The 16,095-nt window shown below is 42.5% G+C and overlaps 1 protein-coding gene across 1 annotated transcript in view; it reads right to left on the bottom strand.

The window, feature by feature from the left end:
• The window catches only part of LOC141099955 (lysosomal alpha-glucosidase-like), a 209,352-nt gene that overhangs the window by 93,850 nt on the left and 99,407 nt on the right, over nt 1–16,095 (bottom strand). The window contains exons 9-10 of the mRNA XM_073588086.1: nt 13,607–13,717; nt 12,438–12,551 (exon numbers count right to left, since the gene is read on the bottom strand). Coding sequence (XP_073444187.1) covers nt 12,438–12,551; nt 13,607–13,717 — 225 coding nt within the window. The remainder of the gene's footprint in view (nt 1–12,437; nt 12,552–13,606; nt 13,718–16,095) is intronic.

The raw sequence follows: 16,095 nt of genomic DNA, 5'->3' as shown, positions 1-16,095 counted from the left end.
GGTACCCTTTCAAACCTTTGTGCAATCACGTGCAATCCATACTGGGCCTAACACCGTCTGAGCCTGCCTCCTGAGACATATATTTTGAATGTGTATGCTATCCATACATGTTATCCGGGGAAACGGTACCCTTTCAAACCTTTGTGCAATCACGTGCAATCCATACTGGGCCTAACACCGTCTGAGCCTGCCTCCTGAGACATATATTTTGAATGTGTACGCTATCCATACATGTTATCCGGGGAAACGGTACCCTTTCAAACCTTTGTGCAATCACGTGCAATCCATACTGGGCCTAACACCGTCTGAGCCTGCCTCCTGAGACATATATTTTGAATGTGTACGCTATCCATACATGTTATCTGGGGATACGGTACCCTTTCTAACCTTTGTGCAATCACGCGCAATCCATACTGGGCCTAACACCGTCTGAGCCTGCCTCCTGAGACATATATTTTGAATGTGTACGCTATCCATACATGTTATCTGGGGATACGGTACCCTTTCTAACCTTTGTGCAATCACGTGCAATCCATACTGGGCCCAACACCGTCTGAGCCTGCCTCCTGCTGTATACACATATATTTTGAATGTGTACGCTATCCATACATGTTATCCGGGGAAACGGTACCCTTTCTAACCTTTGTGCAATCACGTGTAATCCATACTGGGCGTGAGAACGGCTGGCGAGCTGTTAAGCAAGCTACAGCACCTGTGGTTTGCACACGTAAGTTTTTCATTTTTTCAGGAATGACGGTTAGGCCTAATTCCGGAACTGCGGTTGACCTGCACTTACTGGGAAATCATTGTTCGCGGGTAATAATTGTAATCAGTGATCCCCATCACTAACGTTGTTCAGCGGGTTATCTGCACCTGTAAGCGACAAACGCTGGCCTTTTCAGTGTAGCGCACATGCAGCCACGGACATGTAAGGGCATGACACACCAGTTATTGGCCAATCTCATGTGCCAGAGCCTCACGTGTCCCTCTAGTAAGCCGGACTCGGACCGCGGGGTATGACGGAGTCTCGTTCGTTAACGGAATTAAGCTTGCAATGTGTGCATCTGTTCTGTAGCTGGCATGGTTGAGGTTGCCCGTGTTGAGTCAGATTACGCAGTAGGCTCCACTCCTGGTGGTGCCCTTCTGGACATTCCTTTAAGGTTCAGCTTTGCAACCATACTGCCCACGTAAAACAAACACTTTGCCTTCATGAACGCTGTTTGGAGGGTCATGACTCGTGGAAATAACGCCGCCCAATCAGTTAACCTGCTAGAGAGATCCTTCGTTGCTCCCAAGCATGACATCACACTCCCTAGGAAGAAGGTAATGCCACTGTGGCGACCGTACTCCTGGGGGCGACACAAGTGCACTGATGCCCAGCCACTGCTCGATGAATCTGCTGGTACATTGACCCAGACCACTACATTCCCCTCGCACACTACATGACCTGAATCTGACCCTGATGAAACTCAGGTTACCCTTCCCATATACAGTTCCATCTTACACGGTGACAAAGAGGAAGCTGCTGATGAAAGTGCAGGTTCGGCCCACCCGCCATCAGACACACCACCATACTATCAGGGGCCCTGTGCCAGTGCCGTCGCCAACGAGTGGGCCCCCCCTGCTTGCCCAGGATCACAGCACTTGCAAAGTTGAAATACTGTGCAGTGAGATGGAAGATGGGGACGACGAGGAATCCAGACAAGTACAGGGATTCCCTAGCGAGGAGACTTATTTGATTGTTTTCAATGTTGGGACAGCAATTTTTGGGGAGCACTATACTCTGGAGAATGATAGATGGGGCCCACCATACACTGGAACATTCCAAAGGTGGACATCAGACACTGGAGCAGCATTTACAGGGCCCATTATACACTAGAGCATTAGAAATGGGGCCCATTATGTTTGGAGCATTATTTGGGCCCATAAGACAGTGGAGCTTCATCCATGGGGACCAACATATACTGTAGCATTATGTGGAGCTCATCATATACTGTTTCAAACATTATATGGGACCAATGATTCTGTATGGAGAAATAAATGGGCCTCGTCATGAGATGTAAAAAGTGAGGTATTTTTCATTGTACTATACCGCTATTTCTCTGCCTTATCGGAGCATGATGAGTTGTGGTATGTGTTAAAGGGGCGCTCTTTCGCCAGGGCACATGAAAACCTGCAGCCAGCCCTCCCCCCCCACAACTTTAGCCAAATAACCCCCATTTTTCAGTGCGTAACTTGTATTATGAAGTTAATTAAGGTTGACAAGCTTAAGTAAGAAGAATTGATGCTTTTGGCATTCAAATGGGCACTGTAGGTGTGTTTCCTGTCCTCCTCTCACTGCCGACTTTTATTCCCCATTGACTTACATTGGGTTTCGTGTTTCGGGACGACCCCGACTTTTCCCTATAAACGGACGATCTTGCTCGACCCGACTTTTGGAAAAGTCGGGTTTCACGAAACGAAACGCGACCCTAAAAAACCAAAAGTCGCTCAACTCTAGTGATGACCACTTGATCTGTTTGCTTCTTTTCGTCACATGGCTCCACTTTGCCTCTGTATGTGCTCTGAAGCTTTTCTCACTTTCCAAATCCTGAATGGTTGCTTCTGCTTCATCCAAGAAGTCCTCATGTTCTTTAATTAACTTCATTGTTGCTATTCTTTCTTCCAGTCCCTGCACCTTTTCCTCTAAGAGGGCAACAAGTTTGCACTTCTGACAGGTAAAGTTGAGTTTTTGGGCCGGAATATCCGTAAACATGTAGCATGTGTTGCAGGTGACCATGTGGATTTTCTTCTCTTCCATATTGCCGATGCAGGCTATGATGTGTGGAAATAATGGCGCCCGGTTTTGCGATGTCCTCAAACAGCGAGACCCGGCAAGTCCCAGCGATCGATCAGCTTAAGGCGACTCTTCTCCTCTTCCAGGAATGCACCGGAAATATGCAGATAAGCTTCCTGCTTCTCCAATTCTTGGTTTACAGGGACGCTGCTGCTGCGAATAAAAAAAAAATTACATACTCACCTCTCCGTCGCTGGGGGCCAGGTGCCGGTGTAGCTACTGGCGATATTCACCTGTCTCCTTTCCCATGCTGCTCAACGCTGTCTGCCACGTCGTCTGTCAGTGATGCTCAGACAACGTCACCGTGCACTCTGACCTGAACCTCACTGACAGAGGACGGGGCAGGCAGCAGCGAACAGTGTGGGAACGGGGACAGGTGAATATCGCATATACTCACCCCCCAGCGCGGTCTCTGCAGCCCCGTTCTCCTAGGTCTCCGGTGCCTGCCTTCAATGCTCACGTGATACCACTCATTAAAGACATGAATATGCGCATATTCATGTATTTAATGAGCGGTACCACGTGACCGCTGAAGGCAGGCCCTTGAGACTGTGTGACAAGCAGGGGGGCTGCAGAGACGTGCTGGGGGGTTGAGTATGATCTACACCCCTGCTCCCCCTCCCCAGCCGACCCCCTGACATATATAACTCATGTATAAGCCGAGAAGGGGACTTTCAGCCCCAAAAAATGGGCTGAAAAATCACGGCTTATACGCGAGTATATACACTGTAATTTACTGTATATGATGAAACTTAAAGAGCGCACTTAAACTGGTTAGTTAACTTAGTTTTACAGAAAAATTGAGAAGAACCCTTGTATGGAAGAACCTGTTTATTTTGACGGGTGTCAAACTGGTCTAGAATCGTTATATCATACAGAATACAATTATTCACTTAACAGATATGTAAGGATAGATGACAGGTAGTTTTTATAGGCACGCTTGCAATATTATGGAGTGTCTCGCATTTGTGATAAGGTAGGAAGAGAGACATCAGCTGCACATGTTGATGCCTGTCCAATTATACATTTCAATAAAGCCCTGTGCTTACTATTTTCAAAATGCAAATCACCTCTTCAGAGAGGAAGAGGACTAGAACTCTAGTGCCACCTATTGGAAGTAGCAATCCTAAAAGTCAATATTGACCCATTAAGGAGTCTTGCCATATGACTTACAATAAAAACCAATACAGAAACCTCATCAGTGCAAAGTGTGAGATCTGGTTTGGCTGGCCAGGATCCAAGGGGTAACATTTCTCCTTGTGAAGACTGACAAGCCAAGCCTAACATGGCAATGTGAAGAGACTTTTAAGTCTTGAAATGCTCTTCTGGGAAATAAAATATGCAAGCTGCCTCTTCAGAGAAAAAGAGAACTAGAACTCTAGCGCCAGCTATTGGAAGTAGCAATCCTAAAAGTCAGTGCCGTCCCTTTAATTAGCGAGCCATGCCTCATGACTTTGGCAATGCAAAAGCATTACATAGTATTAGATCAGCGATCGGGAAGGGAAAGTTGATGTCCCATGGAGGGACAAGCTAAAAAAATAAAATAAAGTTTAAAAAAAATTGTAAAAATATATTTAAAAATATCACAAAATATAGAACAAAAAATATGAAAAAAATATTGTAAACAATAAATACATATATTTATGTAAAAAACAAATACAGGACACATATTTGATATTGGCACATCAGGAATAACATGATCTATAAAAATGTCACACTAGTCAACCACTTCAGTGAACACCGTAAAAAAAGTGTAAAAAAAACTATTCTTTTTCATAATACAGTTGAACAAAAGTGGAATAGAACATGATCAAAAAGTCATATGCAAAAAGTGGAATAAAACGAGATCAAAAAGACGAATATACATAAACATGGTATTGTTGAAAACATCATTTTGACCCACAAAAAATAAGCCATCATATAGCTCCATCAGTGCAAAAATAAAAGTTATAGCTCTCAGAATAAAGTGATGCAAAAACAATTTTTTTTTTAAAATAATTTTTATTGTGTAAAAAAAGCAAAACATAAACAAAGCATACATGTTGTAGTTGTATCACTGTAATCGCATTGATCTGAAGAATAAATCTGCTTTTACCACACAGTGAATGGCAAAAAATGTTCCTGAATTGCTGTTTTTTGTTCATTCTGCCTCCCAAAAATTGGAACAGAAAGGGAGCGTGGCTATGTAGCTGAAGAGAGAGGACGCATGTTGGGAGCGCTCCTAAGAATCCTGCCTTATCCTGGAATCTGGACCTTATTACTGCGGCATACCTGGAGCTGCCTGGACCCCCTGGATGTCGGGATCCCCCTGGACCCCCGCAGGAGGACATGAAACGGCTCTGGTGAGCTAGCGACCAGGGAGGCCGGGACGGGCGGCTGGGCCTGCAAGAGGCGGCGGCCATCTTAGACCCGCGCTCTGTCAGTGAGAGCTGCAGTGTCGGCCCATACCGCTGCAGCACTACCTGGGCAGTGAATATACATACTGAAGACTAGAGGGGACGTGCGGTGAGTGCCCTGGAAGATTGGGCCCTGCGTTCTCCCCCTCCATTGATAAACTCACTATACCTGCTGGCGCCATCACTGTGGGAGCCTCTGAACTCCCCCCACTGCTGCTGTCTCTGTGGGCACCCCCGTTCTCCCCCTTCCCCCCCGGCCACAAAGAACCCTATTCACTCGGTACCGGTCAACGTCCTCACAATTTCACGTGGCCCCTTTGTGCATCCTGGGCTATAATCATCTACTAATAGCCCTGCTGTGTTCACCATCTGAAGTGGGGAATCTCCGGAGCATATACCTCTAGCTATCTTACTGAGTCATATTGCCATTGACCATGAATCGATCTAAGGGGTCAGGAACAGCAGAAAAATTAAGAGTTTGCCAGACCTGATCCCTCTGAAAGTGCACGGTCTCTTAGAAATAATCCCTCTCAAGTTCAGCGTAAAAACTGTCCCTCTGGGGGTGAGGAGGAGACTGAGCACGAAGAACTGACCCTCAAACAGGCGTCTGAACAGTTGATGCAGGCTATCTCCCTAACTAGGACATCCTTGACTGAGAATATAGAAGACGTTTACACCGAGGTGGGAAGACTCCGTCAAGATATGCAGGCCATGAGGGGATGCATCATGGAAGTGAGGCGAGAGTGTCCCAGGTAGAGGACACCATTACACCTATGGAGGCCAAGTTAACAAATGTGGCGGGCACTATGAATGCCTGGAAGCAGAAGGCGGACGATCTGGAGAACAGAATGCGTCGGAATAATATCCATGTCATCAGTCTGCCGGAACGCACCACCGGAAGGTCAACATCCTGAGCAGTTTCTGGAGGGCTGGCTTAAGGCCTCTCTGGGAGATGAATTCTCTTCAGTATTCACTGTTGAAAGGGCTCATAGGGTCCCTACAAAACCCCTTCCTCAGGGAGCCCCGCCTAGACCTTTCTTGGCACTTCTCCTCAACTGTAAAGACAGGGATACCATTCTGCGTCTTGCACAGCAAAAAAGTCCCATCAAGTTCGATAATGCTGTGATCTCCATCTTCCCGGACTTTTCCATGGAACTTCAGAAGCAACGGGCACAATTCATCGAAATCAAGAAACGGCTCAGGGAATGAAACATTATGTATTCAATTATATATCCGGCCCGGCTCCAGGTTGTCCACGGGGGCACCTCCATGTTTTTCACAGATCCAGTGGAGGCGACTGAATGGCTGCGGTCCCATAAGGGATCCCCTGCAAAGGAATCCTAATATGCCGGATGTTAATTTGGATGCTTTCAACTAAAGGCCTAATTGGAGCTTTCTTGGCGAGTATCCTGTTACCAACAATACCAGACACTGTGTTCAGTGATGGTATCCCCTTGTTTGCTTTTTGATAGGGGCGTCTGACTTTGCGCCTATATTATTAGGTTCTTATTTAGTTTCCTCTTTTTCAAAAGTTTTAGTTTTTATTGTTATTTAGGTAAAAGTCACAGCCAATGGCAGTTCTGTTATCTATGTGATATCTCTAAATTCTGCTCGGACACCAGTATGCAACATATCCAGATAGGCAGAAATGGGTTCTGAATTAATATGTATGGCCTGGAATGTGAGGGGCATAAAAAACCCCGGAAGAAAATTAAGGTGTTCTCACAAATTAGGCAAGATCATCCTCACATTGTGGCTTTGGTTGAGACACACCTCACCAGAGACACAGTTCGGTGTGTGCAAAAACCATGGGTGCAATGGTTTATTCATGCATTTCATACCAGCTATTCAAGGGGGGGTTTCACTATTAATACATAAGGATGTTAGGTGGGAAGCCAGGGAGGCCTGGAAAGAACCTAAGGGGCGTTTCGTGTTTGTACATGAACTGATCAACTCTAGGAAGTATGTTATTCTGTGTAATTATAACCCCCCCCAGCTAATATGTCATTTCTCCAGAAGGCATTGAGTTTTGCCCTGAATTATCCAGATGCAGATGTCATCTGCATGGGGGATTTTAATTTGGTCATGAATAATCTGAGACTGTGTGATGGTATACAGAGTGGGACCCCACCGCCGGCTGCATCCCAACTGTCACAATTCATGGAAGTTAGAGGATGGCTGGATCTATGGAGAATGCGCCACCCCGAGACAAGGGAGAATACTTGCCATTCATCCACTAAGCGCTCCTTGTCTCGTATAGATTATATCTTTGGATCCAGCAGTCTGGCAATGAGGGTGGATAATATTGAATATGGTAGTAGGGGGATTTCAGATCATAGTCCGATCATTCTTAAACTTAAATACGGACCATTAAATAATAGGATAATGTGGAAATTGAACCCTTTCTGGCTGAATTTGGTGAAATCGCCCGATAGAACGATTGATCAGTTACATTGCTTCATCTCATCCCACCCCAAACCCCGGAATATTAACTTATTTTGGGATACCCTTAAGGCATATATGAGGGGTTGTTTATCCTCTACGATTTCTTACATTAAACGAGTGACATCGGGGGAGAATGATGAGATGGAGCGGCGTTTGAAAGATTCGGAGGCCGCCTACATATCTGACCAGACTAATAGCAATAGGGTGGAGTGGTTGACTGCTCAAAGGTTATATGCTCAACACATTGACACTAAATCCAAACGTAAATTATTTTTTGCTCTCCAAACTTATTTCGAGCTGGGGAATCAGGCAAGTAAATTTTTAGTTTACTTGGTGCATCAACATAATACAACTAATACAATAGTACAGATTCGCAACTCGGATGGTACCTTGGTTTCTTCAACTGAAGAAATACTGAGCTGTATTTATGATTATTATAGTTCATTGTACAACTCTAAGTCTGATGTTGATAGCCGGGGGTGTCTAGACTACCTGTCAGATATAACGTTTCCCACATTAAGTTCTTCCCAGCAGGCCTTTACGAAAGCTGAATTTACTTTGGAGGAGATAGAGGATGCCATGAAGGATATGGCCTCTGGGAAGGCCCCTGGACCGGATGGGTTTCCTATCAAACTGTACAGGAAATACCGGGAGATATTGGCGCCACTTTTGTTGACGGTGTTTCGAGGGATTTGGGAGGGGGGATCCATGCCGGAGTCCTTCTATGAGGCTAATATAATAGTGCTTAAAAAGGAGGGGAAAGACCCTTTAGATTGTGGATCATATCAGCCCATATCATTAGTAAATGTGGACTATAAGATTTTTACAAAAATCTTGGCCACCAGGTTGAACTCAGTTATATTAGACCTCATACACCCTGACCAAACCGGCTTTATGCCTGGTAAGAGTACTTCCATCAATATTAGGCGAGTCCAGTCGGTGGTCCAATATAGCTCCCTGGTGCCTGACAATGAATGAGCATTGGCATCGTTGGATGTGGCCAAGGCTTTTGATTCTCTTGAGTGGCCTTTCCTCCATGCATGTTTACAGAGATATGGATTTGGTGACAGATTCCTAAAATTGGTTAATATATTATATATGAAACCTAAAGCCTGGGTCATTGTAAATAGTTCCATATCTGAGCCCTTTTCACTACACAGGGGAACCCATCAGGGGTGTCCCCTTTCCCCGGCCCTTTTTGCTTTTGCGATTGAGGCATTGGCAGTTCGCATAAGATCCTCCCCTAATATTGTGGGTATAGAAATAGCGGATCGGACAGACACCATAGGCCTATTTGCTGACGATATGGTGATATTTATGGATAGAGCGGAGGAAACACTGACAAGAGTGATCACCACTATAAATAAATTCAGTAAATATTCTGGATTGTATATAAATTGGGAGAAATCTGCTCTGATGCCTCTCTCCCATGCCCCAATGCCATGACTTGAGACTCTCTCCTTATTCCCCATTGTACCCAGTTTTAAATATCTAGGTGTCCATATTTCTCAAGGCAGTACGCTTAATTTGCAACTTAACATACATCCATTGCAAGATATGGTCAAAGTCAAATTCACAATTTGGAGTAAACTCCCGCTGTCTGTAGCCAGACATATTAACTTAATTAAAATGATATTACTCCCTAAGCTCAGCTATTCTCTTCAACACAGTGCTGTGGTGGTCCCCTGATCCTTCCTTGTGAACCTGAACTCCCAGATTACGTCTTTTATATGGGGGAAATCCAGATCTAAACTCAAACTATCCACTCTGCAAAGACCTAAAAAGGGGGGGCAGCGCTACCGGATTTTTTTCTGTATTATCTGGCTGGACAGACCAGAGCTATAAGTAAGTGGATGCCCGGTAATCACCTTCCTAATTCTGAAGATCATCTGCTTCATGCCGCACGAGCCAATTGCCCGCTAGGTTTTTTGGAATTGGGAAAAATAAATGTCCCTCGTTTGTTACCCCTACTTCGCCTGGCACGATCAGTATGGAAACAGATTAAAAGGGTGATTGGATTTGGGGATATTATAGCTGAAATGCCCCTATGGAGTAATGGTTACCTTCCGGCATTACTTGAACACCCATCCGCCGAATTCTGGACTCAATACAATGTTTTTACGATAGGGAATCTCCATGATCATGGAACTCTGATATCTTTTGAACAATAACAGGTTAAATGCAATGTCCTGAGATCCCAATTCTTCCGTTATTTACAATTAAGGTCAGCCTTTCATTCACACATGAGATGTGTAGGTGTAAACAATGCTATTTCGTCTTTACCCTTGATGTGAATCCTTAAATCACAGGGTCCCCAGGGTCTCATCTCCTCACATAATCCACCACAGATTTGGTTTAAGGGAAATGGGAAAGGCTCATCCCTGGTGTACAGAGAAAGGAGTGGGAGGAAATTTTGGAGTCTCCAATCAGGGTATCTCCGTCTGTTAACAACAGGATGATACAATTATATATTATTAACCAATCGCATTTGACTCCGACTCTTTAAGATGGGCCGATAACAATCATCGGAATGTTTGAGATGCCATTCAGTAGATGCAGACTTTATCTACATGATCTGGCTGTGTCCTATCATTGCACAATATTGGAAGGAGGTGACATCATTATTAACATCCCTGGTACAAGTTCCTGCTCCCCTTTAGCCACTGGTCTGTTTGTTTGGGGTATGGGATGAAGAGACATGGGGTCAATATGCTGGGATTTTCTTACGGGAGACATTGTTTATGGCACGAAAGGTACTGGCACTAGGGTGGATGGGAAGCTCATCTCCCTCTCTTGGGATCTGGATCAATTTAGTGAACTCGATTATCCCATATGAGCACACGCTGTATCAAAACAGAGGATGTCTGGGTAAATTTGAGAAGATTTGGGAGAGGTGGAACTCTCACCTTACATTGTGGAGTGGGAGATGTCACATAATAAATAGCTAATTGTGTAGAATTAGACTGCGAAATAGTTGTTGTTTTTGTAGACATAGGTACGGTTCAGAAGTTAGATAGGTTTCATCACTTGAGTAATAACATAAAGACCAGTGTGATTTAATTGACATTATGTTTTATTCTGTATGCAACTGGTATGCACATTTTGCTTTTCATTTAATGTCATGTGAAACATATATATTTAACACCCTGTACAAGTATGTATGCTGTATACCCTGTTTATGGTTTAATAAAAGAATTTAAAAAAAAAAGTGGAACAGAAAGTGATCAAAAAACGATATGTGACCGAAAATGGTACCAATAAAAACATCAACTTGTCCCGCATAAAACAAGCCCTCACATGACTCTGTTGGCAGAAATATAGATAAATTATACCTCTCAAAATATGACAATGCAAAAGCTTGTTTTTGCAATAAAGTGTGTGACAGAAAAAAAAACAATACAGTATAAATGTGGTATCTCTGTAATTAGACCGACCCAAAGAATAAGGCCGTCTAGTCACTTATACCTCACGAGCTATAGCATAAAAAACAAATAAAACCAATTCCTCACTGTGGAGACACAGCATTGTATCTTAATTATCTATACTATGACTATTTTTATCAAACCAAGAATAGACTTTTATCTGTATGTTGACTTTTGAATTTATGTGTTGGTCAAGAAAACACTCCTTGGCTTGTGAAACCCTAAGGTATTGACATTTCATATAACATATTGTGCTCTTATCCTTGATGACTAGTGATGTTTACTGATATGCTAATTATGCACTTTGTAGGCCAAATAGTTGGTGACTTTGAAATCAGAGGAGGAAAAACTATGCAAATAGATTAAATGATCAAGTAATGCTATTTGATCTTATCTCCATTCTTACCCTTTATGTCAATACTAAATGAATGACACTTGTTAAGTATAAAAAGAGGTTACATACCTCTATAGAGAGAGACAGAGAGACTGAGCGGCAGAAAGAGATTCAGCCAAGACATCAAAACATCCAAAGGACCAGAGTCAGGACAGCAGCCAATACATCATGGCTCAATCACAAGGTACATGGATATATTATTCTACAGGAAACAACCTAGGGGACCTCAGCCCCGGTTGGAAGAATACAGATCTGCTCCATTGACCATCTCTGAAACATGATACATTTGGAGAAAGCAAAATTGGAGTCTGCCCATTGCCTGACTCCACGGAGATGCTCGGAGAAGTCAGGTTGTGACCCTCGAGTCAACTGGCCTTGTACCTCAATGGACTGTCATCTTCCTAAGCTTGTCATTAACTCCTCTCTGTGTGCGTGCCACAGGTGGGGTAGACGACCCTGGGAGCTCTGAATTAACAGTACGTAGTGCTTAACGAATGCATGGAGAGCCCAACAAACAGGCTCTCCATGCATGTGTTATGACTCACACAGCCGCGAAACATGCAGCTGCAGCGCCGATCAGCTGATCATCCAGAGCCCTCATTGTAGCTGGTTTCCCTCTGCAGCTTATTCGATAAGCGCTACAGCTTGCCAAATAAGCCCTGACCAGATCAAATTCATTCATCTCTATCTTAGACCTTTTGAAGCTGATATATTAACTTTAAAAATTCATATGAGCATAGATGGTAAATAATTTAATAAAAATAAGCTGAGCTGAAAATTTTAATATTAGGATGGAAAACTTTAATAAAAAAATCTATTAAAAAGTGTACACAGTCTGTATGATGAAATCTACAGTAGTGACAGATCCCTTTTAGGTTTAGCTCTAAATAATGTTTAATACTAACAAAAAAGTATGAGGAAATGATTATTAATTTATTACTTACAATCCACATGCCATCAAAAGGCACTTTATCGTGAAAATCCTTCAGCATTTCGTACCACCATTTATGTGCTTCTGGGTTTGTGAAGTCAACAAACACTGTTAGACCAGGCCAAACCTAAATAGAATACATGAATAACTATGTAAATTGTTACCATACATTATAACAAATACATAATTGTATTTCTTATTTAAAATTGTATAATTATAAATGCATAAAGCATAATGTGAGTTCAAGATAATGTTTAGGTTAACTGTGCTTAGCATTAAAACGGGCCGTCCACTTTGGAGCTGGAAAAAAAATGAAAGTGATACACACATCACCGATCATCATCAACTCCCATTTCTAAGCTTCTTAGATCCCTACGTCCCGGTCTACAGGCAAAGACCCCTCAGCCAATCACTGGCCACTTCATTGACCCATTTCAGCCTGTGATGGGCTGGAGATTTCATATATCCATATATTAGGGCATCATCTTTGCAGCATGAAGTGGAGACCTGCAAGACCAATAGGGGCCTGGAAGGTGTCAGAACAAACTGTAAATGCAGGGGAATTGTGAAATTTGTTTTATTATTATTTACGATTTTTATAAGGAAAATATCAATATACAGTACAGTAGCTGTTATAACATACAAGTTACCAATATTTCTTAGTTTAATTAATAATTTTGCTCCTTTAGTATATATGCATAGGCAGGGTCAGATTGGGGTGTCTGGATCCTACAGGGGGAAAGGACCGTAGGGGCTCACCCTACATATATGCAAATATCTGTAAGCCGTTATGCCGATAAAGTGGAGCGTAGACTGTAAAACACAGACGGCTCCTGCATATCAACTGTGCGCCACCATAACTTATATATTCAATTACGGTAGTTTACATTAAAGGGGTTCTTTGGTTAAAACAAGCTATCACTGATCCATGGGCTCTACAGGATAGGTGATCTCTTATGTCCGTCCATTAGAAACTGCACCGATCAGAAGAATGAAGAAGTTTTATCCCTGATAGGACACTTATCCCCATTTTAAAATGGAGCCGCAGGTGGGATGTCTGACCTCAGCTCCATTCATTCTCTTTGGGGCTTCCAGAAAAAAACAAGTGCAGCCACTGAGGAAATGAATCAGAGGCTGCAGATACCATATAAAGCCGGTTTTAAGGCATAAAAGGTTTTGTACCTTGCCCACAAGTGGCTGGCCAGTTTCATTGGTAACATAAACCCCTCTTTTAAGTCCATCTTCATAAGGTAGATATGTTCTTTTAGGGCTAGTAAGGCCAATAGCTGGTTCCTAATAAACAGGTATAAAAAAGGCATAAGCAAAGAGAATTATATAATAAAAGTAAAGATACAAAGGATCTGGAATTATTTTTAATTGATATCCTAATGCCCATATAAATATGTTTTTAAAAAACGTCTTTGAGGAGGTCATAGGATGAAGTACAAGTAGATCCCTTACACTCGCAACTCAGTTTAGACTCAAGAGTCGCTCAGTGGTTAGCGCTGCAGCCTTGCAGCGCTGGGGTCCTGGGTTCGAATCCCACCAAGGACAACATCTGCAAGGAGTTTGTATGTTCTCCCCGTGTTTGCGTGGGTTTCCTCTGGGTACTCCGGTTTCCTCCCACACTTCAAAGACATACTGATAGGGAATTTAGATTGTGAGCCCCCATCGGGGACAGTGATGAAAATGTGTGCAAACTGTAAAGCGCTGCGGAATATGTTAGCGCTATATAAAAAATAAAGATTATTATTATTATAAGAGTCTACAATTAAAAAGTAACTATCATTTAAATCTTTTTTTTTATAAATCAATAGTAAAAGTTAAAATAAGAAAATAAAAAATATAAAATAAATGCTAAAAAAATAAGTATGTTAAAATAATTCAATTTCTCTGATAAACTTTGTAGTAAATCTTTATTGCAAGTTTATCAGAGAATTCTGCTTCTGTTTCCTCTGGGCTGATCATCGTTTTTAAAGCACCACTCCAGTGTTTTGGTTATTTTTGGCTCTGGAATGGCGCTTTAAATGTAAGACCCCTACTCACCCTCCGGCGTCTTCCACATTTTTTGTCACCACTCCAGTCCCGTAGCGCCATCTTGTGAGCGCAGTTCCTCACTGTCCGGAAGTCAGAAGCTACATCACAAGCTTTCAATGTAAGTTTATGAGAGCCAGAACAAGGCTCTCATAGACTTGTACTGAAAGTAACCTCCGCACCGCTCCATGAAACACTGGATTTGCCAGCAGGTCACTTTTCACTGGAGGCTGGTGGGAGTGACGTTGAAAAAAAATGAAGGCGACAGCAGGTGAGTATGAGACAGGAGGCAGGGGAATTACATTTAAAGCACCACTCCAGTGGTGGAATAAAAAAAACACTGGAGTGGTGCTATAATTCACAGGTAAATTCTGTTTTCAGTGAAGGAAGATTTTCGCATTACCAAGGGATAGGATGAAAATTACTTCTCATATACAGTAATTCTATTCAGTGTAAGAGTAAGGAGAAAAGAGAAAATAGATGCAGACATCCTGCTGCAAGTTCTCCTGAAATTACACTTATACTTTAAAGTGGTTGTCTAGTCATGATATACTGATGATCTATCCAAAGTGTAGATGATTAATACATACTCAATAGGGGTCTAACACTTGGCACCCCGACCGATCAGATGTTAACGTTTCCAGTGGAAGCCAGATATAAACAAAATGAACAGAGCTGCAATGCACAGCTTCATTCAATGTAATTAACACAAATGACCCCAAAAAACTCAAATCAAATATATACACACAACAGGAGGGTTTGATGAATATATCACAACCAAGAGTATATATCACAAAAGTAATATTTATTAATGTAAAGTACCATTAAAATACATCATCAGAACTGCAAAGTGCCACAAATTCATCTCCATATAATAGTCACTACAATAAATGCCACACCTGATATAGCCACATAGTATTAAATTATAATGATTTCAAATAGCACATAGCAAAGTAAAAGTGCCCAAGGAAATGCAGGTTCTAGTCTTAAAACATATGACAGGATAGAAACAGGTTATAATTACTAAATCAAAGTGCATCAGTACAATACTTGTAACTGTTTCAGAGCCTCCCATAAATGTAGCTAGTTTGCTAAAAGACACCCATGTGTACCGCCATGTCAGCAATGTATACTTACAAGGATAGACAAAATGGAGAGTGACCCTGTCCCTAAACACCCCAACGCACGTTTCGTCAAGACTTCCTCAGGAGGCGTCTTGCTCCTGAGGAAGTCTTGACGAAAAGTGCGTTGGGGCGTTTAGGGACAGGAGTGATATATACTCTTGGTTGTGATATATTCATCAAACCCTCCTGTTGTGTGTATATAGCTTCATTCAATGTGTAGCAACCACCGCTATAGCCTTTAACCCTTAACGACATATGATGTAAACTCATGTCATATGTCGTATTCCTGCTTTTGATGCTGGCTCGCAAGCCGAGCCCTCATCTTTCCCCATACATGATGTCTGATTTAACAACTTATCCATCCAGAGGGTGTAAACTATTGTGTATACATAAGGCTGGTTTATCATATTTAATACAGCCATGATTAAAACCCTATGCTTAAAACGTGTTGGTTGAACTATTGTTGAATAATGCTATTTTAATGTTCAGGTTCTAATAATAAAGCTGCAAGTT

Source organism: Dendrobates tinctorius, unplaced genomic scaffold (assembly GCF_039654945.1).
Source record: "Dendrobates tinctorius isolate UK_male_01 unplaced genomic scaffold, ASM3965494v1 ptg000103l, whole genome shotgun sequence".
Classification (NCBI taxonomy): domain Eukaryota; kingdom Metazoa; phylum Chordata; class Amphibia; order Anura; family Dendrobatidae; genus Dendrobates; species Dendrobates tinctorius.
Note: the sequence above shows the minus strand (reverse complement) of the source record. Positions and strands in the feature narration are given on the sequence as shown.